Raw genomic sequence first — 24,209 nt, 5'->3', positions numbered from 1 at the left:
CATTGTATTACTTCAACCCCATTCACCTGCCTTACCAATCAAGAAGCTTTCAATCTCTGCATTAAATACACCCAATGACTTGACCTCCACAGCCTTCTGTGACTATAAATTCCACAGAATCAGCATGCTCTTGTTGAAGAAATTCTTCCTCAACTCAATTTTACAGGATGTCACTTTATTCTGAGGTTGTGCCCTCAGATCTTTGATTAAACTACTAATGAAGACATCCTCTCCACATCTACTCTATCTCGGCTTTTCAGTAGCTGAAAGCTTTTCATTCCTGGGACCATTCAAGTAAACATCCTCTGAACTCTCTCCAGGGCCAACACGTCTTTTCTCGGATATGTGACCCAAAATTGCTCACAATATTCCAAATGAGGTCTGACCAATGCCTTATAAAGCCTCAGCAGTACATTCTTGCTTTTATGATCTAGCCCTCTCAAAATGAATATTAACAGTGTATTTGCCTTCCTTATTACTGACCATTGGCCATGAAGGAATTAAAAATGAAGAAAACAGCTAACTCAAGTCAAGGACAGTGGGAGCAGGCAAACCAAATATCTTTGTTCTTGCCATGTGGTTGAAGGAATGGAGACTGTCATTTTGTGAAGCTGCTTTGTAACTCCATTTTGTGAGCAGTCTTATGAATTGGTTTTGCTCACAAATAGCAGTATTGAAGTATTTTAAAGTGGATACAATAATGCTCCAGATAATCAGCTGAACTACAGATAATTTCCAAATAAAAAGTTATTTGTGAGGTGTTCATTGGTAAGATAGAACATGCAGGTTTATGAATAAGGGAGTCTGTGTCTGACCTGAGTAACCAGAGCCTAGTAACTAAGACCACAAGACCATAAGATATAGGAGCAGGAGTAGGCCATTCAATCATGGGCTGATCCAATTCTTCCAGTCATCCCCACTCCCCTGCTTTCACCCCATACCCTTTGATACCCTGGCTAATAAAGAACCTATCTATCTCTGCCTTAAGTACACCCAATGACTTGGCCTCCACAGCCGCTCGTGGCAACAAATTCCACAGATTTACCACCCTCTGACTAAAGCAATTTCTCCGCATCTCAGTTCTAAATGGATGTCCTTCAATCCTGAAGTTGTGCCCTCTTGTCCTAGAATCCCCTTCCATGGGAAATAACCTTCCTATATCTAATCTGTTCATGCCTTTTAACATTTGGAATGTTTCTGTGAGATCTCCCTCATTCTCCTGAACTCCAGGGAATACAGCCCAAGAGCTGCCAGACGTTCCTCATATGGTAACCCTTTCATTCCTGGATTCATTCTTGTGAATCTTGTCTGAACCCTCTCCAATGTCAGTATATCCTTTCTAAAATAGGGAGCCCAAAACTGCACACAATACTCCAAATGTGGTCTCATGAGTGCCTTATAGAGCCTCAACATCACACCCCTGCTCTTATATTCTATACCTCTAGAAATGAATGCCAACATTACATTCGCCTTCTTCACAACCGACTCAACCTGGAGGTTAACCTTTAGGGTACCTTGCACAAGGACTCCCAAGTCCCTTTGCATCTCTGCATTTTGAATTCTCTTCCCATCTATATAATAGTCTGCCTGTTTATTTCTTCCACCAAAGTGCATGACCATACACTTTCCAACATTGTATTTCATTTGTCACTTCTTTGCCCATTCCCCTAAAATATCTAAGTCTCTCTGCAGGCTTTCTATTTCCTCAACACTACTCACTCTTCCACCTATCTTTGTATCATCGGCAAATTTAGCCACAAGTCCATTAATACCACAGTCCAAATCATTGACATACATCATAAAAAGCAGTGTTCCCAACACTGACCCCTGCGGAACTCCACTGGTAACCAGCAGCCAGCCAGAATAGGATCCCTTTATTCCCACTCTCTGATTTCTGCTGACCAGCCAAAGCTCCACCCACACTTGTAAATTCCCTGTAATTCCATGGGCTCTTATCTTGCTAAGCAGCCTCATGTGCGGCACCTTGTCAAAGGCTTTCTGAAAATCCAAATACACCACATTTACTGCATCTCCTTTGTCTACCCTGCTTGTAATTTCCTCAAAGAATTGCAGAAGGTTTGTCAGGCAGGATTTTCCTTTCAGGAAACCATGCTGGCTTTGGTCTATCTTGTCATGTGCCTCCAGGTACTCTGTAATCTCATCCCTAACAATCGATTCCAACAACTTCCCAACCACTGATGTCAGACTAACAGGTCTATAGTTTCCTTTCTGCTGCCTCCCACCCTTCTTAAATAGCGGAGTAACATTTGCAATTTTCTAGTCATCCGGTACAATGCCAGAATCTATCGATTCTTGAAAGATCATCGTTAATGCTTCTGCAATCTCTCCAGCTACTTCCTTCAGAACCTGAGGGTGCATTCCATCAGGTCCAGGAGATTTATCCACCCTCAGACCATTAAGCTTCCTGAGCACCTTCTTAGTCATAATTTTCACTGCACAAACTTCACTTCTCTGACAATCTTGAATGTCCAGTATACTGCAGGCGTCTTCCACTGTGAAGACTGATGCAAAATACGCATTCAGTTCCTCTGCCATCTCTGCATCTCTCATTACAATATCTCCAGCGTCATTTTGTGTTGGTCCAATATCTACCCTCGACTCTCTTTTACCCCTTATATACTTAAAAAAGCTTTTATTATCTTCTTTGATATTAGTCGCCAGCTTCCTCTCATAATTCACTTTTTTTTCTGAATGACCTTCTTAGTTTCCTTCTGCAAGTTTTTAAAAGCTGCCCAATCCTCTATCTTCCCACTAGCTCTGGCTTCCTTGTATACCCTCTCTTTTGCTTTCACTTTGGCTCTGACTTCACTTGTCAGCCACGGTAGTGTCCTTTTTCCCTTTGAAAATTTCTTCTTATTTGGAATATATCTGTCTTGCACTTCCCTCATTTTTCGCAGAAACTCCAGCCATTGCTGCTCTGCTGTCTTTCTTGCAAGTGTCTCTTTCCAGTCAACTTTGGCCAGTTCCCCTCTCATGCCATTGTAATTTCCTTTATTCCACTGAAATACCGACACATTGGATTTTATTTTTCCCTCTCAAATTTCAATGTGAACTCGATCATATTGTGATCACTGTTCCCTAAGGGTTCCTTAACCTTAAGCTCTCTTATCTCCTCCAATTCATTGCACAACACCCAATCCAGCACAGCTGATCCCCTAGTGGGCTCAATAACAAGCTGCTCTAAAAAGCCATCTCTAAATGCTTGACCTACTTTGATTCAGAACAAAGAGAAATTAATTACAAGTTATTAGTTGCGAGAAGGACATTAAAATTACAGCCAATGGGATGGTGTCACACGATAACCAGATAAACTAGAACAAGATAGAAAGGCAGCAGTTGAACTGATAAAGAAAAGAGTATAAGACTGAGGGGCTTCAAATGCAAAGCACTGACAACTCCAGAGACTAACTATCATGAGGAGGACCTCCATGCCAGGGACTGGGAGAAGAAGGATCAATTGTTTGCCCACAGGAGATCCTCGATTTCACTGTTATAAATTGGAGAAGTGGTCTGAGTGAGTATTGGCACAGAATTCATGTTTTATGTTGTTCTTCTTGCTATCTGCATCACCACAGATGTTTGTAACATTTCTAAATTGATCTCCCTCCTAACTTCACAGTCAAGTGATAAATCTATGTCACAAACATCAAGGGTCTCTCCAGGAATGTTGCACCATAGATTTCTACCAGATAGACAACCTTTCACCACCATCTCCTATGATTGAGCTATTTGGATCCCATTTGCCAGCCTGTTCTGGAACTCTTCTGGACCAGCCTTCATACATTCCACGTATACATCATCTACCACACTGCCCCCTTCAATATGGTTACTTCCTTAATGAAAACAATCACATTGTGAGACAGTTTTTTCCCCACAAATAATGCCATATTGATGACCAATAATAAACCCCTACCCCTCCAAGTGAAGATAATTCATATCCTTTGGAAATTTTTTTCCAATATCTCTCCCACTGGTCTGTAGTTAACAGCTTATCCCAGCTGCCCTCCTGTCAGCCTAGTAAAGATGCAAAAATCTCCATGAAGGCCCCAGTAACCTAATCCCTTCCTTCCTATAGCAGCCTGAAGTACATCTCATCAGTTCACCTTTACTTACCGCAAGACATCTAACACCTTCTCCTTCATAACACTAACCTGCTCTAGAATGTTCTTGTTGGCCAAAACTCAGATGGAAATGAGAGAGCGTACAGGAGCAAGATATACCAGCTAGTTGAATGGTGTCACAGCAACAACCTTGCACTCAGCATCAGTAAGACCAAAGAGCTGATTGTGGACTTCTGAAAGGGTAAGAGGAGGGAACACACACCAATCTTCATAGAGGGATCACAAGTGGAGAGAGTGAGCAGTTTCAAGTTTCTGAGTGTCAGTATCTCTGAGGATCTAACCTGGTCCCAAAATATCGATGCAGTTATAAAGAAGGCAAGACAGCAGCTGTAGTTCATTAGGAGTTTGAGGATATTTGATTTGTCACCTAAAACACTCGAAAACTTTTCCAGATGTACCGTGGAGAGCATTCTGACAGGCTGCATCACTATCTGCTACGGGGGTGCGGGTACTACTGCACAGATTGAAAGTTGTAAAATTCATCAGCTCCCATCTTGGGTACTAGCCTCTGTAGTATCCAGGACACCTTCAAGGAGCAATGTCTCAGAAAGGCAGCAACCATTATTAAGGACCCCCAGCACCCAGGGCATGCCCTTTTCTCACTGTTACCATCAGGTAGGAGGTACAGGAGCCTGAAGGCACACACTCAGCGATTCAGGAACAGCTTCTTCCCCTCTACCACCCGATTCCTAAATGGACATTGAACCCATGAACACAGCCTCAACTTTTTTTTCCTGCTTTTGCACTATTTTAACTATTTAATGTGTGTGTGTGTGTGTGTATATATATATATATATTTACTGTAACTGATTTATTTATTTTTTTCTGTATTTATCATGTATTGCATTGCACTGCTGCCACCAAGTTAACAAATTTCATGACATATGCTGGTGATATTAAACCTGATTCTGATCCTGAATTTCACCATCCCTCTCCATGAACTCACACACATACAGAAAAGAAGTTTTAATTTAGCATCTCATCCACATTCCCTGGCTCTACACAGAGACTGCCCCTTTGGTCCTTAAGAAGACCTGGTTATTCTCTGGTTCCAAATATAGTTGATTCCGGTTAATTGGGCCATCGGTTAATCGGGGCAGCCGCTTATCTGCATCAACTCTTAAAGTACAAGAACTAATGGAAAAATAGCCAGAATTCCCTTCATTTATTTGGGACACCATGCCGCTTAAGTGGGGCAGGAGACTGTTGTCAAATAGTTTGTCAATGTAGTGTCAGACACGTGCAAAGTTTTTAGAGTCAGTTGCATGTGTTGGTGTTCAAAAACAATTATTTTTTTCAACTGATAGTTGGCGAGAAATAAGTAATAAGACATTTTAGAACTATTTTGCTCACCGTAGTTTCCAGTATTCAGGCTTGGAAATAGCCAGGAGTGAAAATGAAACAACTTCACGACTTCAACAAGTTAGGAATTACAAAAAATTTGAAGGTATGGACAATTTTCTTGAATGTTACAATGAAAATAAAGATTTGGAGAATATAATTGTCAAAAGCATTGATTGTATGAAGACAGTCTGTTATCTGCACTAGGTGTCTCCAGTGATTTTGTTCATTTACAGTCAAACAAAAGAACATGGCAGTATACACTGGGTGTATTCCTCAGTCAATAAATATTAGGAACTAATACAGTTTTATTGTACTGTAGAGGTATTGGTAGTTTTTTCATTCATTTTGTATTTCATTTAAATACATAAATTGTTACTCAGTTGAATGATAGTTTGTCTTTTTTACACTATTTAAAAAACAATTTCCATGAAACTTTGGCTAATTGGGACAGTCACTTAATTCGGACAAAATGTACTGGTCCTGATGTGTCCTAATTACCTGGAATCCACTGTTCTTGTATTTATAAAATGCCATGGAATTCCCTTTACCAGTGCCAGTGATATTCTATGGCTCTTCTTTGCTTTCCTAATTTCTTTTTTAAGATCTTTCAAACACACTCCACAAGTTTACTCTGTTTTAGTTGCCTTTCCATAATTACTTTGAAATTTACATAACTATGATCACTATCTCCAACCGCTCCCCACCAGTACTTGCCTGGTTTCTTTTCCAAAGGTTAAGCCCAGTAGAGCCACTGCTGCAGTATGACTCACTATGTACAAGTTCTAAAAACTGTCCTGGATGTACTTTACAGATTCCACCTAATCTAAGACCCTCACATAAAAGTAATCCCAGTCAATTCAGGGGAAATCAAACATGCTCACTTCTATAACACGATTGTTCTGATAGTTACTTATGATTTGTCTACATTCTTGCTCCTCTATCTCCCACTGACTGTTGGGGACCTATAGTACACCCCAGCAAATTGACTGCCTCTTCCTTATATCTAACTTTTACCCATGGCACCTCATTTGAAGTGCTTTCCAGGACATTCTCCTCAAGATTTGCAGTGATGGTCTTCATATCAATACTGCGATGCCCTCTACTCTATTACCACCCCTTTCTATCATGCTCGAAACTTTCTCTAATCTGATGTGCTAATTAATGCCATAAGCTCGTCAGCCAGGCTTCTTGCATTAAAACAGATGTAGTTTAGCCTACCTGTCTTCCCACGTTATCCTGTCTATACTATTGACCAAACTTGCTTAGTTGTCTTCTACATATGACTCCATCTCCTCATGCACTGACTACTTCTCAGAATTCATCCTTCTGTCATACTACTTTAAACCTTCACCATCACCAGAGCAACCCTCCCAGAACCTGCTCCTGCAGTAGTCGCATTGATCCAAGCTTCTAAAGCCCTTTCTCCAACATCAATGCTGTAGTGGAGCATTAATCTAACTTACCCTCCTACTTCTCTACTCCCTAACACATAGCATGGGAAATAATCCACAGATTACAACCTTGAAGGTCCTACTCTATAAACTACTACCCAACTCCATAAATTGTTGTTGCTAGACCTCATGCTTCTTCCTCTCTACGTTGTTAATATTGACATGTACCATGACCTTTAGCTTGTCACCCTTCCCATTTGGAATGCCTTGCAGTTTCTTAGGACATCTCTGAGGCTGGCATCAGGGAGACAACATATTGTTTGGCAGTCTCGACTGCAGTCACAAACACCTGTATGTAACCCTCAATATTGAGTCCACTCACTAAACTTTCTGACTCCTTCCTCCACTGTTGTTCAACAGAACCAACCATGGTTGTAGAAACTTGGCTGTAGATGCTTTCCCTGAGAGGCCATAATACCCAACAGTAATTTTTTGAAAGGAGCAGGCCGCTGAGGGCTCTTGCACTATCTCCCTACACCTCATGTTTTTCCTGGTGGTTATCCATCACCATTCTGCCTGTGTATGACCTGTGTAATTCTGCTGTCAATAGCCATTAGTCTTAACTGCACTGCCCTGAACAATGTTCAGTCAAAATCCCATTCAGGTTATCTATAACCAATTAGTCTCAGCAAATCTTTCCTGCCTATTTAACCACACCCAAATGTTCTCTATTTTGATCATTTCTAGGAGCAGCTTCACCACCAAGGTTTAACTGACTGGGTTATAGCTACATGAGTAACATTTGTGTGCCTCGAGTCCTGTTCCTTTGGCAGCACGTATGAAATACAAGACTTTGGTTTGGAGTTGAGTGTGTGATTGTTTTACTGGATTTTTCATTACCTTTGATTTGAGGTGGTAGGATACTCAATACTTACTGTGAAACATTCATCAGTTGCAAAGAGCTTGGCCATTGCACAAAGAGCCACAGCATCCTGGCGACCCTCCTGGAGTGCTGCAGCGGCATTGCGTACCATCAAACGAGCTGCCACTAGTCCGGTCGCCATTTCAGCCAGTTTAAACTGCAGGTACTGAAAGAAGCAAAACTAAGCAATAGTGCAAAGAATTCCAAGACGGCTCAATTCCAATGGGACACTGCTTCCTAATGGTCCTTCTGTTACACATATCTAACTGTCCTTGCAAACTTATTATTGAACTTGCATCAATTCAAATCACCTCTGGTTATTCTGTGATCAAAAAGTTCATAACCACTCCTGCTGAAGGAAATGGTTTTCATTGCTTACTGTTAAAACCTTTCAAGACAGAACATTTATTACATATATCCTTGTAAGTTAATTTGCTCAAGGTAAAGAAGACAGAGGGTGGTGGTGAAGTGGTGATATTCTGGCTGGAAGTCCATAAATAGTGGTGTTCTTCAAAGATTGGTGCTGGGACCTCAGTTGTTTTTTAGATGCCTTGGATGAAAATGCAGATGAGTGTGTTAGTAAGTCTGCAGATGATACAAAGATTGGTGGCATTGTGGATAGTGTAGAACAGGGGTCTCCAACCTTTTTTGCACCGCGGACCGGTTTAATATTGACAATATTCTTGTGCACCGGCCGACGGGGGTGGTGGGGGGGTGCTCAAGTAGGGTTAAACTCACCTCAACATGTCTTTTTACATTTAGGGTTGCCAACTTTTTCACTCCCAAATAAGGGACAAAAGTAGCAGTCAAATACGGGACACTTGTGTTTACCCCGAGAAAGACTACCATGACCATGAAGCCTTGTGCAGGCACCGATGTGTGCATATGTGACGTGCGCATGCGCGTATGTGCCGATTTTTTCCACAAGTCAGTTTTGGCTTAATCTTTCCGACTACACTGTACATACATTATTTCTACTTTATATAGGCTGTGTATTTATCATATCGTTCCTGCTTTTACTATATGTTAGTGTTATTTTAGATTTTATGTGTTATTTGGTAGGTTATTTTTTGGGTCTGGGAACGCTCAAAAACTTTTCCCATATAAATTAATGGTAATTGCTTCTTCGCTTTATGCCATTTCGGCTTACGAACGGTTTCATAGGAACACTCTACCTGAGTGAGGGAAATACGGGACAAGGGTGGTCCCGTATGGGACAAACCAATTTAGCCCGATGTACGGGATGTCCCGGCAAATACGGGACAGCTGGCAACCCTATGTTCAAGTTCAACAGTGCGTGACAGGGAATGAGGAAAGGTGGCAACTGACTCATATCGTTTCCTCGCGGCCCGGTAGCACATGCTTTGCGGCCCAGTACCGGTCTGTGGCCTGGTGGTTGGGGACCACTGTACGACCACTGGCCGTTAGATAGGTACATGAGTATACAGGGAAGGGAGGGATATGCAGGCAGAATAGATTTAGTTTAATTTAGCATTGTGTTCAGCACAGACACGACGGCCAAAGGATCTGCAAAGAACCTGTGGGCTGAAGAACATAAGGAAAACCACAGTGCTGATTATCGACTACAGGAGGAAGCAGGAAGTCATTATGGCAGTCCTCATTAGGGGTATGGAGGTGGACAGGGTCAGTAGCTTGAAATTTCTTGGGGTTAACATATCAGAGGAACTGTCCTGGGGCCAGCTTGTAAATGGCATCACAAAGGCAGTACCTTAGAAGTTTGAACGCAAACAACAGGAATTCTGCAGATGCTGGAAATTCAAGCAACACACATCAAAGTTGCTGGTGAACGCAGCAGGCCAGGCAGCATCTCTAGGAAGAGGTGCAGTGGACGTTTCAGGCCAAGACCCTTCGTCAGGACTAACTGAAGGAAGAGTGAGTAAGGGAGTAAATGAGTAAATAACAGAAACACCAATGCCCAGGAATGGAAAAGTCTACAGAAAGTGATCACAGTCTATCACAGGCAATGCCCTCCCCATCATTAAGTACACTTACATGGAGTGCTGCCACAAGAAAGCAGCATCCACGTTTAACAACCCCTACCATCCAGGTCTGGTCCTCTTCTTGGAACAGGACGCAGAGAAGCCTCAGTTCCCACACCACCAGGTTCAGGACGGTTATTACCCTACAACCATCAGGCTCTTGAACCCCCTTCCTTTTCAGTCCTGATGATGTGTTTCAGCTTGAAACATCAACTGTTTATTCCCTTCCATAGATGCTGCCTGACTTGCTGAGTTCTTCCAGCAATTTTGTGTGTTCCTTCAGCCCAGAGACCTCACCAACCACCCAGTGCACATTTTTACACTAGTCTAAATTTTTACCTAAATCATTTTATTTGCCTAACATTCTGATCAACACCCGTCCCCGCTGTACTTTATCCTCACCTACACATGGTGATAAGTTACAATGGTCAGTTACCTCCTCACCTGCATGTCTTTGGAATGTGCAATTATACTGGAGCACCTAGAGGAAACCCACAATCATGGGGCGAACATGGAAACTCCACACAGACAACACTTGAGGTCAGGATAAATCTGGGTCACTGGACTGTAAGGCAACAGCTCCACAAGTCAAAACAATGTACTGTTCCAATTTTATCACTGATAAATCAAGTGAAATAACTATCTGCTATCCCAGATGATATCCTAGCAAATTTCTATTTCCTTTTATAATCTACTCTATGTAAGGATCTTATTTATAATTCTAAAAACAGCCTTTGCAACCTGCTTTGACATCTTCAAATATTTATGTAACTTCAGGTCACTTGTTCCTGTGAAAAATTGAAATGTTTGGATTATATTGCTGTTCCTGATTCTCCTTACTAACTCTCTACTATCCTGGGTGAATGAGTGAGGACATAACAGCAGAATGTAACATGAAGTCATCCATTTTCGCAGAAAAAGAGAAAAGCATATTTTGTTTTCCTGGCAAGAGATTTTAAAAGTGTTGTGGTTCACAGAGACCTGGATGTGCTTGTACATAACTCAGATACAGACAGCAATTAAGAAGGCTCACAGTATGTTGGTCTCTGTGCTCCAATTATAGATGGCAACTGGAATAGTGTGTATAAGCCTGGTCTCCTTATCCAAGGGAGGTTTTATGCATTTGGAGGGAGCACAGTGAAGTGATGTGGGGCTGGGGAGGAGGGTAGGTGGTTGTCAGACAGTCCTGTGCACAAAGTTTAAACAAATTCTTTACAGTTTTAAAGATTAAGAGGTGAATATCTTTGAAATATAGAATTTTTTTTACAGTATCTCTCACAGGAATTGACAGGGTTAAGTGTTTTATTTCATTAGAACAAGAGAATTCCACCAGTGGTAGAGTCACAAACAAGGCTACACAAATACAAAATAAAGGGACAGTATTTAAAACTGAGATGAGTAAGAAATTCCTTTTCTCAGGAGGCACTGCAGCTCAGAATTCTCACTCCCAAGGGATTTGGAGGAAAGATGATTTGATATATTTAAAGTAAATATTTGAAAGATGGAGGAATTGAGGTTTATGGGAAAGTGGCACAGAAGAACTGGTACAAACGACTCGGGTTCATTTCCCACTGCTGTCTACAAGGAGTTTGTATATTCTCCCCGTGACCGTGTGGATTTCCTCTGGATTCCTCCCACAGTCCAAAGACGCTCCGGTTGGTAGGTTAATTGGTCATTGCAAATTGTCATGTGATTAGGCTAGGGTTCAATCAGGAGTTGCTTGGCAGCGCGGCTCAAAGGGCTGGAAGGGCCTATTTTGCACTGTATCTCAATAAATAAATAAGTAATAATAAAAAAGGGTTTGAGGCCAGCATATGACATCCCTGATCATATTGAATGGCAGGAGGGGGCAGAAGTAGCCTACTCCTGCTCCTGTTTTCTTGTGTTCTTGTCAAGGCTCAAAATGAAGTGACCGATTTTCAGGATTTAGGTGACCTTCTCAACCAGACGGTTGTGAATCGTTGGAATTCTACTTAATATATTCAAGTTTAATATGGTCAAGTCAGAAATCAGCAGAATTTTGGATATAAAGTGAATTGTTGGTTTATGGAGTTAGTCCTGGATAGTAGTACTGAGGTTAAAGATGGGCTGTAAGGGGGTAAATGGCTGACCATTTTCTATTTTTAAAAAAATAGTCTCCCTTGGTATCCTTTCCTTTCCTTTGCTATTTTCTTCTTATAGAAGGCAGGTGTATGGGGTTGAGTGGGATCCAGGATCAGCCATTATGGAAAGGTGGAGCAGGCTCGATGGTCTTAATGGCCTAATTCTGCTCCTATGCCTTATGGTCTTACTTAATGGTTTATAATATTAAGTTATGTCTCCTTTCTCCATTATTATATATCAGAAGCAGCAGTAAACCTGCTGGCCAGCTCTGGGAAAACACCACTACACTTCCGTCCATTAGGAAGAGCAACTGTCCACCAACATCTCTCTTCCTTCCACTCTAAGCCAACTACGTACCCAGGCTGCCAGCAGACCTTTGACTGCATCAGCTTTAACTTGTCTGTCAATTCTTTAACAAGGGCCTGAATTACACTCCTGTGGTTCTAGTACACAATATCAGTATATCACAATCATCAACTTTCTCTGTATTTTTTGATTGGGGCTGCTAGTGTTTCTTGGTTTTTGGGGTGCCACAGTAGCGTAGAAGTTAGCATGACGCTATTACAGCTCGGGGCATTCTGGAGTTCAGAGTTCAACTTCGATGCCATCTGTAAAGAGTTTGTATGTTCCTCCCCTGATATGCGTGGGTTTCTTCTGGTGGTCTGGTTTCCAAAGACATTCCAATTAGTAGATTAGTTGGTCAATTGTCAATTATCCTGCAATACGCTACCGTTAAATAGGTGGGTCGCTGGTCAGTATGACTCATTGTGCTGGAAGGGCCTGGTCCATGCAGTATCTCTCAATTGAAAAAAATAAACTTTCCAAGTTTTTCCAAACAGCAATTTATGGTGCTGGTGAATAGCGAGCTCCATAGGGAATCATCAAATATTCCCATTTGGAACTACTGTAGCTGAAATCTGCAGCCACAGAGACTACAGTAAATAACACTGTTTTAAGCTCACTAAAGTAGCTAATGATCTTTGGACCTGAGAGACATGGGTCTCCAGACCACCCAGGGAGTGAGGGCAGCAATTGGAAACTTGGGTAATATCTCCGTTACGTCAGGAAATGTGGCTGCCGGGGTGGACTCCAGGTGAAATTGAAATGCAAGCCTGAAGATCCCTCACACTCTAACCCAAGGGATGAAATACTGACATTGTGCACTAAACACTTTCTAAAAATCCAAGTACACAACATCTACTGATTCTCCTTTGTCTACCTTGCTTGTTATTTCCTCACAGAATTCTAACAGATTTGTCAGGCAAGATTTTCTCTTAAGGAAACTATGCTGATTTCGGTGTATTTTATCATGCGCCTCCAAGTACCCTGAAACCACATCTTTAACTATTGATTCCAACATCTTCACAACCACTGAGGTCAGAGTAACTGGCCTATGTAATTACCTTTCTTCTGCGTCTCTCCCTTCTTGAAGAGTGCAGTCACATTTACAATTTTCCAGTCTTCCAAGATCATTCCAAAATATAGTGAATCTGGAAAAATCATTACTAATGCCTCTACAATCTCTTCAGCTACCTCTCTCAGAACCCTGGAGTGTACACCATCTGGTCCAGGTGACTTATCTACATTGAGACATTCTCCCTAGTAAAGGCAACTTCACTCACTTCTGCCCCCTGACACTCTGGAACTTTTGGCATACTGCTAGTGTCTTCCACAGTGAAAACTGATGCAAAGTACTTATTCTGTTTGTCTGCCATTACTACCTCTGTAATTCATATATAGCCCTTGGGATTCTCCTTCACCTGCTGTCTTCTTCCTCATGTCTTCTTTTCGCCCTCCTGATTTCCTCTGTTCTCTTGCATTTCTATCAAATCAAGTTTAATTATCATTCAACCATACAAGGATATAGCTGAATGAACCAGTGTTTCTCTGGGGCGAAGATGCAAAAGATACACAGCACATTCAAAATAGTGAGCAAAAAAAACACATATATAGTCCAAAACCCTGAGAGACATGTCCCGCAAATTGATGGTACAGTCTCCTGGCAGTGTGCAACAAAAAGGCGCACACAATCCAGCCTCACACATCAAAGTTGCTGGTGAACGCAGCAGGTCAAGCAGCATCTATAGGAAGAGGTACAGTCGACGTTGTGGGTTGAGACCCTTCAGTTAGTCCTGTGTGTTGCTTGAATTTCCAGTATCTGCAGAATTCCTCGTGTTTACACAATCCAGCCTGTCATTCCAATTGACTACTGGAGAGGCCAGCCTCCAACCAAGCACAGATACCATGCTACACTGTTTCTGGCATCCCTGTGGCTTGAGGCCTAGCCCTCACTACAACTGAGGCTACGCAGCTCCCACGCCACCTATCTTACCACCAAACAAGGGAAACAGCCCTGTGGCATTTCACATTATCAATTTCCAACAGGGTCTTGCAATTGCAAGAGAAACGTCCAAGAAAAACACTCATGGTTTCACTGCACGCCACCTTCGTGCACCAACTCCAAGGCCTTTGAGTAGGGGCAACAACATGGTCAGCTCCTCTGAACCCAAACCAGTTTCTCCAACACACTGGTTGGCTCCTTTGACACCCCTCTCGGCTAATCCAATCAATGAGCAGCTCACTGATGTGGTAGACCTGCTGGACCCGAAGTTCTTGGGGAGTCCAGTATAGTCTTGTGTATCATAAAAAACATATTTGACAAAGAAAAAAACACCTATGGTTGGCCTTTGAGATGCCGCTGTGCCTGAACGCGCTGCCTAAACCTGTTATCCTTGCCTTATATTCTGATAGACGCATACGCTCAGTGGCCACTTTATGAAGTACTTCTGCTGTAGCCCATTCACTTCAAGGTTTGACAAGTTGTGCATTCAGAGATGCTCTTCTGCACACCACTGTTGTAATAACGAGGTTATTTAAGTTGCTGTCGCTTTCCTGCCAGCTTAAACCACTCTACCCATTCTCCTCTGAACTCTCTCATTAACAAAGCACTTTTGCCACAGAACTGGATGTTTTTAGTGTTTTGCACCATTCTCAGTAAACTCTAGAGATACCTGTCATTCACCTGGTCCCGACACACGTAGAAAACAAGGACACTTATGTCAAAATGCTGTCTCTGGATTTCAGTTTGTAATTCAACACTATGGTCCCACAGATCTTGATGAACAAACTCCTACTCCTTGGTCTAAATACACCACTGTGCAACTGGGTGTTGGACTAACTAACAAACAGACTTCAGATAGTCAGAATGCACAACCGCTCCTCCCTCCCCAGCATCCTAACATGGGTGCCCCCCAGGGCTGTGTGCTGAGCCCATTGTTGTACACTCTATTCACACATGACTGCATGGCCACACACCTGAGCAACTACACCAATGGTACAACAGTGGTGGGAGATGAGACAGCCTACAGAGAGGAAGTGGAGAACTTGAGGCCTCCTACCAGGCAAATAACCTCTTCCTCAATGTCAGCAAGACAAAAGAGATGGTTATCGACTTCAGGAGAACTTGCACCACTCACACTCCTCTTTACATTAGCAGCACAGCAGTGGAAACTGAGCAGTTTCAAACTCCTGGGAGTGCACATCTCACACAACCTCTCATAGTCCCATAATACATTATACACAATCAGGGAAGCTCACCAATGCCTCTACTTTCTGAGAAGGCTGAAGAGAGCTGGACTCACATCATTTACAGATGCACAGTAGAGAGCATCCTAACAAGCTGCATCACTGCTTGATATGGAAACTACACTGCGGCAAACAGGGAGGCTTTACAACAGGTAGTCAAAGCTGCCCAATTCATCAATGGCATCAGCCTACCCGCCACCAAGACATACTGTATATACAGAAAGGCGCCAGGAGCATCATGAAGGATCCCACACACCCTGCTCATGGACTATTTGTCCCACTCCCATCAGGGAGAAGGCTACATAGCATCTATCCCCGTGACAACAAGTACGCACCAAATTTTTAAGTGGAAGTAAACCTGAAGCTATTCTAAGGATAATAAACTACGAAGTCCAGTTTGATGTTCATTGTTTAAAAGATGTTCATTGGTCTTGCTGACATCAATGAATCTTATTTCTCATATACTATACAAGATAGAACATAGAAATCTACAGCGCATTACCGGCCCTTTGGCCCACAATGTTGTGCTGACCATGTAACCTATTCTAGAAAATGCCTAGAGTTACCCTACCGGATAGCCCTCTATTTTTCTAAGCTTGATGTACCTATCTAAGAGTCCCTTAAAACACTCTATCGTATCCGCCTCCACCACCGTCACTGGCAGTGCATTCCATGCACCCACCACTATCTGTGTGAAAAACTTGCTCCTGACATCCCCCTTGTATCTACAGTGGCATACAAAAGTTTGGGCACCCCTGGTCAAAATTTCTGTTACTGTGAATAGTTAAGTGAGTAGAAGATTAACTGATCTCCAAAAGTCATAAAGTTAAAGATGAAACATTCTTTTCAACATTTTAAGCAAGATTAGGATATTATTTTTGTTTTGTACAATTTTTGAGTGATAAAAAGGAAAGGAGCACCATGCAAAAGTTTGGGCACCCCGAGAGATTTGAGCTCTCAGATAACTTTTACCAAGGTCTCAGACCTTAATTAGCTTGTTAGGGCTAAGGCTTGTTCACAATCATCATTAGGAAAGGCCAGGTAATGCAAATTTCAAAGCTTTATAAATACCCTGACTCCTCAAACCTTGTGCCAACAATCAGCAGCCATAGGCTCCTCTAAGTAGCTGCCTAGCACTCTGAAAATTAAAATAAATGATGCCCACAAAGCAGGAGAAGGCTATAAGAAGATAGGAAAGCGTTTTCAGGTAGCCGTTTCCTCAGTTCGTAATGTAATTAAGAAATGGCAGTTAACAGGAATGGTGGGGATCAAGTGAGGTCTGGAAGACCAAGAAAACTTTCCGAGAGAACTGCTCGTAGGATTGCTAGAAAGGCAAATCAAAATCCCCGTTTGACTGCAAAAGACCTTCAGGAAGATTTAGCAGACTGGAGTGGTGGTGCACTGTTCTACTGTGCAGTGACACCTGCACAAATATGACCTTCATGGAAGAGTCATCAGAAGAAAATCTTTCCTGTGTCCTCACCGCAAAATTCAGCGTCAGAAGTTTGCAAAGGAACACCTAAACAAGCCTGATGCATTTTGGAAACAAGACCTGTGGAATGATGACATTAAAATAGAACTTTTTGACCGCAATGAGCAAAGGTATGTTTGGAGAAAAAAGGGTGCAGAATTTCATGAAAAGAACACCTCTCCAACTGTTAAGCACAGGGTGGATCAATCATGCTTTGGGCTTGTGTTGCAGCCAGTGGCACGGGGAACATTTCACTGGTAGAAGGAAGAATGAATTCAATTAAATACCAGCAAGTTCTGGAAGCAAACATCACACCATCTGTTAAAAAAAAGCTGAAGATGAAGAGGATGGCTTCTACAATAGGATAATGATCCTAAACACACCTCAAAATCCACAATGGGAGGACTTCCGGGTCATCAAGGGAATGGCGGCATAAGGAAAAGGTCTCTCGACAAAAAAGAAGGTAAACTGCCCCAAAATCGAAATTAGACAAATACTTAATATTGTATAACTATATTAATAAAAGGGGCAAGGATGATCTCTAAGAACAAGATTAAAAAGTCCGCTCTGAAGGCTGATAAACACAAAGAGATGCAGCAAGGCGACGGGCCTAGCTCCCCCGCGGCAAGCCAGGACGGAGAGAATGAGGGGGAATCGGTGACTCTGTCTTTGATTCTAGGAGAGATTCGTGAGTTCTGACAAGATAACAACAAACAGCTGGAAAATATTAAAAGAGAAATAGTAAAAACTAACTTGCGGATAGATGAAGCCGAAGCGAGAATTGTAGGAATTGAGGAGAAGCTACAAAACGCAGAGGAAGTGATAGCAGAAATGCTAAAGCTACAAGAGCAGCTCCAGTGGAAACTAATAGACCAAGAAGGCCGCTCAAGAAGGGAAAATGTGAGGATCTACGGAGTTCCCGAAGGAACTGAAGGTAAACCTGGATTGATGATTCCCTTCGTGGAGAAGCTGCTTAGAGAGAACCTTGATATACCGGCCGCAAAAGACCTACAGATAGAAAGGGCTCACCGCGCGTTGGCACCACAGCCTCCAGCAGGTGCCCAGGCCAGATTGATTCTAGTCAGTTTCTCAGTTACAGAATGAAGGAAGAGGTGCTTAAAAGGGCATGGCAAAAGAAAGGTTTCATGTGGAGCAACTGTAAAATCAGTTTAGACCACGACTACGCACCGGGGATTCTTGCCAGACGGAAGGAATATACGGAAACACGGAGAGTCCTGAAGGAAAACAACATCAGATTCCAGACCCTGTATCCAGCTCGGCTGAGAGTCTTTTACGACGAAGGGACAAAAACTTACGCTACGGTGGAGGAGGCAACGTCGGACCTGGCAGACCGGGGACTACCTATTAAAGTTATCACCCAACCGGAGTCGCTACTGGAGAGGATTCGGCAGAAGTCGTGGCAGTTAGTGGGGCGAGGACGCTCCACTCGAACCAGAGTGTCAAACTACAAGGAAAAGCTGCAAATATTCAGACGCGAATGTATAGAGAATACAGATTAATTAAGAGAAATGACTGAAAAGAGTAAATCGGACTTAAAAGTAAAATGAAAGCTGGTAACTGAAAATAAACTAGACGGAATAACTTGAATGATAGCAATATGGCCGAGACATAAATAGGAGAAAATTCTCTATGATTATTCACACTGCGGAGGGCCCTCTGACACAGGGTGAAGATAGAGGTTATCCCTCTGAACTGAGGCGGGTCGGTGCTCAGGCCTCACTGTGGGAAGTCGGGAAAAATTTTCAAATGTTATACGTTCAAAAATGTCTCGGGTGTGGTTATACGTCTTGGTTTACTGTTGAGAAGGGATTGCTTACTGTTTGGTTAGAAAAGGAGAGTGTTTTTTTTTCTACTCGAGAAAAGTGCAAATTGAACTGGTAAAAATAACTTCCTATAATGTTAATGGAGTTTTGAATCCAATTAAAAGAAATAAGAGTATGTCTAAATTGAAAAAAGAGAGGGCACAAATAGCTTTCCTCCAGGAAACACATATGAGCCAATCCGAAAATGAAAAATTAAAAAGAATGGGCTTTAAGCATGTATTTTATTCATCATATAAATTGAGCCACAAAAGAGGGGTAGCTACTTTAATATCAAGTACTCTTAATTATGAACATATTTCAGAGACTAAAGACAAAGATAGACGATTTGTAAAAATTACAGGAAGAATATAAGGTACAGAAATAACATTGCTGAATGTTTATGCTCCACCAGGTTGTGAATGGTCATTCTATGGACACATTTTTGACCTAATGATTAGCTCTCAAGGGGTAGTAATCTGTGGAGGGGGTTTTAATATTAGGTTAAATCCTGCATTAGATTCTTCAAGAATAGTTACTCAGAATAAACCTCTGACTTGGAAAATGAATTTATTGATGGAGCAGTTGGGAATTATAGATGTGTGGAGGGAATTACACCCCACTAGTAAAGATTATACACATTACTCTTTCCCTCATTCAGCCTATTCAAGGATAGACTATTTCTTTATCTTTAATACAGATAGACTCAGGATAAAAAACTGTAATATTGCAACAATTGATCTGTCGGATCATAGCCCAGTCTCTATGTCTCTAATCCTGGAAAGGAAAATGAGGAAAACACTATGGAGTTTAAATTCACATATACTCAATAACCTGAAAGTAATGGAGAGATTAAGGGGAGAAATCAAAGAATACCTAGACCTTAATGACACGGGAGAAACATCACCAGTGATCTTATGGGATACATTGAAAGCTGTACTGAGAGGAAAAATTATTTCCATTACCACTCACATGAAAAAAATCAATGCACAAAAATTAGCAGACCTGCAAAGAGAATTAAAACAACTTCAAGTTGTAGATAGCAACAAAAGTAATTCTAATTTAAAACAGGAAATTAAGAAATTGCAAAGTGAAATTTATGATATGACATTGGAAACTCAAAGAAATTTTCTTTACCTGAGACAAAAGAATTATGAAGTAGGAGGTAAATCAGCTAGATTATTAGCATATAAATTACAAAAACAACAAGCAGACAATACAATTCATAAAATAAAGAATCCAAAGACAAAGCTTGTGGAGAGTACAACAGGGAAAATTCAAGAGTTTTGAAACATATTATCGAGAGCTGTACTCCCAACCCCGGGCTTCCAATGAGCCCTATATGGACACTTTATTGAATTCTTTAGATCTACCCAAACTTACAGATTTACAAAATGAATGCCTATTAGAACCAGTAACTGTCAAAGAACTGAACGTGGCCATCTTTAGGTTAAAGGCTGGAAAGTCCCCGGGTTCTGATGGGTTTACCTCTGAGTGGTATAAGTCCCTGAAGACACAGTTAGCCCCATTAGTACTTAACACCTTTAATTGGATCTTGCAGAGAGGAGAAACTCCACCTTCCTGGAGAGAAGCGATTATTTCAGTTATTCCTAAAGAGGGTGAAGATAAACTAGAATGTGGTAATTATCGGCCAGTTAGCGTTCTTAATTTAGATTACAAACTATTTACATCTATATTAGCGCGCAGATTGGAAAAGCTTTTACCTGGCCTAATCCATTTAGACCAGACTGGATTTATTCAACAAAGACAAACACAGGACAACATAAGGAGAACTCTACACATACTAGAACAGGTTACGAAGAATGGGACAGAGACAATGGTAGTGGGATTAGACGCTGAGAAAGCTTTTGATTCAGTTAGTTGGGCATTCCTATACAGAGTGTTAGGAAGATTCGGCTTTCAAGAAAAGTTTATTAAAGTAATCCAGACTTTATATGACAGCCCTACAGCTCCAATTAAAATAAATGGGGACCTCTCTGACTCCTTTATTTTAGAGAGAGGCACTAGACAGGGATGCCCAATTTCTCCTCTCCTTTTTGCGCTATACATTGAACCGCTTGCCCAACTAATAAAACAGAGCGAAACTGTAAAAGGTACCAAGGTGGCAGGGATTGAACAGAAAGTGGCGTTATTCGCAGATGATGTTTTAGTCTATCTGAGTGAACCAGAAAAATCATTTATAGGATTGTTTACACTGTTGGATGACTTTGGGAAAATATCAGGTTATAAAATAAATGTAAAGAAAATGCAGGTTATGTCCCTAAATTATACACCATCCAAAAAACTGCAGGATACATATGATCTTAAGTGGGAAGCTAAATCATTAAAATATTTCGGAATAACCCTGCCGAAGGATCTTTCAACGCTGTCACAGGTAAATTATGGGCCATTAATTTCAGAGATAAAAGCAGATATGCATAGATGGAATCTTATCCCCTTTTTAAGTTTAAATTCAAGGATAAATACCATAAAAATGAATATTCTCCCTCGGTTACTCTATCTTTTCCGGACTTTACCTGTGGAGGTGGATGATAATCAATTCAGGGAATGGGACAAATAGATTTCCCGCTTTATCTGGCAAGGAAAGAAACCTAGAATTCGATATAACACCTTACAGTTAGGGAAGGAAGGAGGAGGTATGGTACTTCCTTGCTTGAGAAATTATTTTTATGCTTCACAGATAACCACTCTGTTATATTGGTGTAATCGGGAATATAAGGCTAGATGGAAGGAAATAGAATTTGGATTGGTTGACAGTTTTCCTCTACAGGCCTCAATAGCTGACAAAGGATTGATGGCCCAATTGGAAAAGTTTAAAAACAGCTGGATAAATCTTACATTAAAAGTATGGTAGAAGGTGGTTAATTCATGTGGAGTCAATAACATGTTAAAACTTTTCAGATGGTGTGCATATGATACCGAATTCCTTCCCAACAGAGGAGATAAAAGATTTGAACTATGGATAAAGAAAGGTCTTACAACCTACCTCTCATTTATACATAAAAGAGTGTTACAAAGTTTCCAATTCCTGCAGGACAAGCATGGCCTAGAACACAATGACTTTTTTAGGTACCTTCAAGTATGACACTATGTTAATCAGAGTTGTAGATATAGAATTAGAATTTTTCAAGATTCTGAATAAATCAGTTTCTCGATTATATAATGCACTCTCCCATGCTAAAAATGTAAACACACTGTAAAGACAAGTGGGAGAAAGAAGCGGGGCTGGTACTTTCAGAGGAGGCTTGGGGGAAAATATGCAGCTTTCAATGGTCTTCAACTAACTCTTTGACTTGGAGAGCACATTGTTGGAAAAATATTATAAGATACTTCAAGACTCCATATCAGGAAAAATATAAAGACACAAACGTGACGTGTTGGAGAAGGTGTGGCTCCAAGGAGGCAAATCATTTCCATATTTTCTGGGATTGCCCGAAATTAAGTTTATACTGGAAAGGTATTCATAGAACATTAGTTAAGGTATTTAAGACCCAGATACCTCTGAACTTTGAGACGCTTTATTTGGGGCATGTATTGTTTCTTGAACAGAAGAAAGATATAAAATTGCTGCAGGCCCTTTTAGCGGCAAGTAAGAAATCAATCACTAGAAAGTGGCTAAATCCAATACCACCTACATTAGAAGATTGGCACGAAATTATCTTGGAAATATTTAAAATGGAAAAGATGACTTACTCTCTGAGAATTCAAAAAGAAAAATTTTATCAAATCTGGAATAAATGGATTGAATATATAACCCCAATGCGAGCAGACTTTAGATGACTCTCCTAATGATTTATATTGCTCTTCTCATCAACACAGTAATATTGCTAATGTAAGCACCCCTGGTCTAAGTGTTTACTGTTTTTGTTTTCTTTTTTTTTGGAAAATGGAGAATTAACACAAGTAAAGGAAAAGATTTGGGAAAGGGATAAAAAATTATGAAATTAAGTAAATAAGTACATAGGGATTGGATAATTATGTTTGGGGGTAGGAGCAAACGTGAACAAGTTAGGATATAAACATCTACAATGGTAGTTACATAGGCTTACATACAACATTTTGGACCAGAAGAAATGGTCCAGAAGAGATATATGGAAATTATTATTAATCCACTATTATTACTATTTTTCTTAACAACTAATATCATTACTTAGCCTAATAGAGTAGAATTTCAACTGCACATAATTATCTATTTAAATGTCTAATTTCTTTTTATATCATCATAATGTGTACTTAGGATTGTACAAATAATTATAGTTTTATACATATACAAAAAAATGGAAAAGGTTATACATGTGAAAAAAGTTCATGATACTTGTGAATTCCTTATCCAAATAAAAATAAAAATTAAAAAAACAAAATCCACAATGGACTACCTCAAGAGGCGCAAGCTGAAGGTTTTGCCGTGGCCCTCACAGTCCCCTGACTTAAACATCATCGAAAATCTATGGATAGACCTCAAGAGAGCAGTGTGTGCAAGATGGCCCAAGAATCTCACAGAACTAGAAGCCTTTTGCAAGGAAGAATGGGCGAAAATCCCCCAAACAAGAATTGAAAGACTCTTAGCTGGCTACAGAAAGCGTTTACAAGCTGTGATACTTGCCAAAGGCGAGTGTTACTAAGTACTGACCATGCAGGGCGCCCAAACTTTTGCTTCGGGCCCTTTTCCTTCTTTGTTATTTTGAAACTATAAAAAATGTAAATAAAAAAGTAATCTTGCTTAAAATATTAAAGGAATGTGTCATCTTTAACTTTATGCCTTTTGGAAATCAGGTCATCTTTTTACTCGCTTAGCTATTCACAGTAACAGAAATTTTGACCAGGGGTGCCCAAACTTTTGCATGCCACTGTACTTCCAAGCACCTTAAAACTGCGCCCCCTCGTGTTTGCCATTTCAGCCCCGGAAAAAAGCCTCTGGCTGTCCACACGATCAATGCCTCTCATCATCTTATACACCCCTATCAGGTCACCTCTCATCCTCCGTCCCTCCAACAGCATGTAATAATGTTGATCTTTTCACATATTATTAAAGCCCTTTGTTTCTCTGGAAATTGAGACAGTGAATCAATAATTTCTTCAATAAAAACAGTATGAATAAGTCTGTTCTAAAATCTGCAGACAAATCATTGCAAACTCCACATTGTCAACAATGTGCACATCAGAAGCCAGAAAGGGAAATGTGATTTTGTACGATCGTGAAATATACTTAATATGCCAACAAGGTAGAGGGTGACAACCTTCTGTGCACAAGTAGCAAAAGATGTGCATGTGCATACACCTTAGAGGGAACATTAGCGCTGAGGCAAATCCACTACTTTTTGTAGGATTTTCTGTTCTGACACCCATTTCCTTACTAGACTGTGATGCAGCCAGTCAATATACTTTCCACTAGATGTCTATAGAAGCTTGT

The 24,209-nt window shown here is 41.0% G+C and overlaps 1 protein-coding gene across 1 annotated transcript in view; it reads right to left on the bottom strand.

Annotated features, from left to right (window-relative positions):
* The window catches only part of acad8 (acyl-CoA dehydrogenase family, member 8), a 106,133-nt gene that overhangs the window by 6,468 nt on the left and 75,456 nt on the right, over window positions 1–24,209 (bottom strand). Inside the window, exon 9 of the mRNA XM_063038701.1 lies at window positions 7,813–7,965. Coding sequence (XP_062894771.1) covers window positions 7,813–7,965 — 153 coding nt within the window. The remainder of the gene's footprint in view (window positions 1–7,812; window positions 7,966–24,209) is intronic.

Source organism: Mobula hypostoma, chromosome X2 (assembly GCF_963921235.1).
Source record: "Mobula hypostoma chromosome X2, sMobHyp1.1, whole genome shotgun sequence".
NCBI lineage: Eukaryota > Metazoa > Chordata > Chondrichthyes > Myliobatiformes > Myliobatidae > Mobula > Mobula hypostoma.
This window is presented reverse-complemented; position numbering and strand designations above follow the sequence as displayed.